The 3,413-nt window shown below is 46.0% G+C and overlaps 1 protein-coding gene across 1 annotated transcript; it reads left to right on the top strand.

Annotated features, from left to right (window-relative positions):
* The first annotated feature begins 423 nt into the window (after positions 1-423).
* LOC146576980 (uncharacterized) lies at positions 424-1,857 on the top strand. The gene has a single exon (XM_085267608.1). The coding sequence runs from the start codon at positions 469-471 to the stop codon at positions 1,855-1,857; it is 1,389 nt and encodes a 462-aa protein (XP_085123734.1). The 5' UTR covers positions 424-468.
* Positions 1,858-3,413: the final 1,556 nt, after the last annotated feature.

The following is a 3,413-nucleotide window of genomic DNA, read 5'->3' as shown; positions in this document are numbered from 1 at the left end:
AATGGCCTAACGCCTTTTGAAATAATATATGGCAGGCCATTTAGAGTTCCAGTGTTCTGTAATGATAATGATAAAGCAGAAGAAGAAAACACACTAGCAGACTGGATGATTAAAATGCTGAAAAGCAAAGAAGTCATGAGTGCAAATAATCTGCCAGATGATTCTGTTTCTGTACAGGAAGAACGTCTGAAGCCAGGGGACTGGGTGCTGATAAAGGTCATAAAGAGGAAGTGCTGGTCAAAGCCACGGTGGGACGGACCATACCAGGCTCTGCTGGCAACACCAACAGCTGTGAAAATTGCAGAACGACCCACCTGGATACACCAAAGCCACTGCAAGAAGGTGACACACATCCAGGCCAGCTCGGAGTAAGTGGCAGGAAGACCGGGAACAAAGGGGGGGGAAGCCTCCAGGGCCCCTCGTCTCAATCCGGTGAAGAAACCAACTGAGCCACAGGTACTCATCAGAATGGCTGGTAAAGTGTTGTCTACCCTGCTGGGTGTAATGGCTTTGATGTCATCATGGTCAGCTGTGGAGACCCTGTATGTCCAAGGAAACCACACCCAATACCCTCATGGCTATTCTACAAACTTTTGGTGGCAGTTTATGAATACAACTGCCCACTTGAACAATAGGACAGACTGCTATGTGTGTGCTCATATGCCGTTATCCGCATATACATCTGGACTGTGGCCGTACAGCATATCAAAGGACAGGAGTTGGTGTCTGTTGGGCTTAGCAACTCATCCTGGCAACAGTGTCCTCTGGTCCCAGGCCAATTACAGTACACCTCTGAACATCACCTGGAGTAAGTCGCCACTTCTAAACATGAATTGTTCTGAGCAAACTGACTTATTGGCCTGGCCTCAAGTGTCAGACCCACTGCCAGACATAATATTGCTGAACAAGCTGAATACAGCCCAATTGCCGTTGTGTGTTATGAACAATGGATCATTGTCAGTGGGGGAGTTGCCGCTTCACTTATGTGGATACATATACACCTACTGCCCTCCAGAGGATGAGAGCAGGTGTATGAAATGCTTGACCGATGCAAAGTGCGCTGAGAACTTGACATTAAGGAGGACTGAATGCAAGTCCAACCGGGCTTACAGGATACCAGTAAAGGCAAAGAGTCAGAAGTGGACAGGATGTTCAAGGACGGTGCCGAGCAGCAAAGGAACAAGAGTTTTGGCTGATTGGTATTTCCTGTGTGGACATAAAGCCTATCTATCACTCCCTGAGGGATGGGGAGGATTGTGTGCCGTGGTGAAATTATCCGATCATGTCTTCTTCATGGATAGAGTTGAACATCACCCTAGCAACCGACAGAAGCGTGAGGTGAATTTAGCCTCACCTGACTCGTTTGGAGTGACAGTAGACACTGGAGTGCCGCGAGAATTCCGCATTTGGAGTGGAGGAGCTAAATTCTTCCAAAGTTTGATCCCAAACATTGGAGTTGCAGAGGTGCGGGATCATGTGGAGATCAACCGATATGCCCTACTGCGACACATTAATCTCACTAAGACTCTGGGAACAGCCTTAGCGGAGGAGCAACAGGCCATCAGAACGATGGTACTGCAGAACAGGCTGACCCTAGACTTGATAACAGCATCACAAGGAGGTGTGTGTAAACTGATTGGAGAGACGTGTTGTACGTTTATTCCGGATGGATATACGACTGGAGGAGACATCTATGAGGCACTGCAAAACTTGACTGCTCTGCAGAAATATGTGGCAGACCACACATCAGGAGACGCGTCACAAAGCTGGATAGCCTGGTTGACATCTGGACCATGGTGGAATATGTTCTTAAAGTTTTTGACTCCCATTCTTACATTATTAGGGCCCGAGCACTGAGAGTGCGAAGGCCCTATTGTATCTGCTCCGTTTCTTATTAGGGCCCGAGCACTGACAGTGCGAAGGCCCTATTGTATCTGCTCCGTTTCTTATTATTAGGGCCCGAGCACCGAGAGTGCGAAGGCCCTATTGTATCTGCTCCGTTTCTTATTATTATTATTATTATTATTATTATTCAGGCGAAACAAGGGCCTTTTTGAGGGCCTAAACATGCTCAAAAACTCATGAAATTTTGCACACATGCCAGGTCTGGTGAAAAATTTTGTATTTTAATGGTTTTACATATGAGCACTGGGAAATGGCTCTACAGCGCCACCTATGCCTTGTTAAATGCAGCCCTACGACCACATCGTTTGAGCTACATGTATGAAATTTGGCACACATGTGTATCATGCCAAGACGAACAAAAAAGTCTGGGGGCCCATTGACGCAAACCCAACAGGAAGTCTGCCATTTGGAAGAGAAGGTGACATTTTGGCTCTAATTTTGCCATTTCCATGCCTCGAACTTTTGCGAACTCCTCCTTGGGGTTTCATTTCATAACCTTCAAATTTGGACAGTGTCAACTACACCCTTGTGCCATGTTAAATTGCGGAGCATTTGAGTTTTCACAATACTATGAGGCCGTGGCGCCATGGCGAATTTCGATGACTCGCCATGAAAATCTTATTGCCTCTCATTTTGTCATACGTTTTCTGACCTTGACCAAAGTGAACACATATGATAAGGCTCCACCCCTGAACATATTTCAACTGCCATATTTGACACCAGGGACAGCGCCACCTAGTGGGAACAGGAAATGTCATGTTTTACACTTTGGGGTACAGTATAGTGATGGGTGACACCTGCAGCCTCAAATTTCTCCAGGAAAGCCTTAAGGAGTTGGTCTTGGGTTACAGTGAAAACTGTGACTTTTCGCAAAAGGGTGTGACCCCAGCAGCATGGCGAACTTTGATGTCACGCCATGAAGAAACAAATTAGTATAACTCAATGAAATCCAGTCTGATCAGTACCAGACTTTACAGGCATGATGTCAGACCCGCCCTGAACAGATTGACGTGCCCATTGTCGGAAATACGGACAGCGCCACCTAGTGGCCACAGGAAATGTCATGGCTTTAATTTTGTTGTACTGATTTTCACAGGTTCATCGTGGCCACCTCAAAAGCGGTGAATATCACCATCAGTCCCTCGTGATGCTTCAGTGCAAAAATTGTGACTTTACACTGAACGGCGCACCCTGGTGGCAACGCGGTTCAACATGAAAGATGAAGTGGCTTTTGAGGGGCTTGGAAAGTTTATAGAGGCTTTAAATTTGGCACACACCCCCAAATGGATGAAGGCTTTGTTGTCATATGATCATTTTCATTGAATAGCGCGAAATTGCTCCACAGCGCCCCCTACAAAGTTTCAAAATATCAGCCCCTGCTCTGTGTTTTATCTATGAGTCTGAAACTTGGTAAGCTCATGGAAGATATTAAGATGTACAAAAAAGTCTCTTGGAGCAATATCCCAAATCCAACAGGAAGTCAGCCATTTTAAAATTAATGTGCAATT

The sequence above is a fragment of the Mchenga conophoros genome, linkage group LG3 (genome assembly GCF_057382185.1).
Source record: "Mchenga conophoros isolate Kocher_MC1m ecotype Shallow Benthic linkage group LG3, M_conophoros_male_GT1.1, whole genome shotgun sequence".
NCBI classification, from domain to species: domain Eukaryota; kingdom Metazoa; phylum Chordata; class Actinopteri; order Cichliformes; family Cichlidae; genus Mchenga; species Mchenga conophoros.
Note: the sequence above shows the minus strand (reverse complement) of the source record. Positions and strands in the feature narration are given on the sequence as shown.

What these genes read in the sequence shown, in the direction of transcription:
- LOC146576980 (XM_085267608.1), top strand. Translation starts at nt 469, where the DNA reads ATGGCTGGTAAAGTGTTGTCTACCCTGCTGGGTGTAATGGCTTTGATG.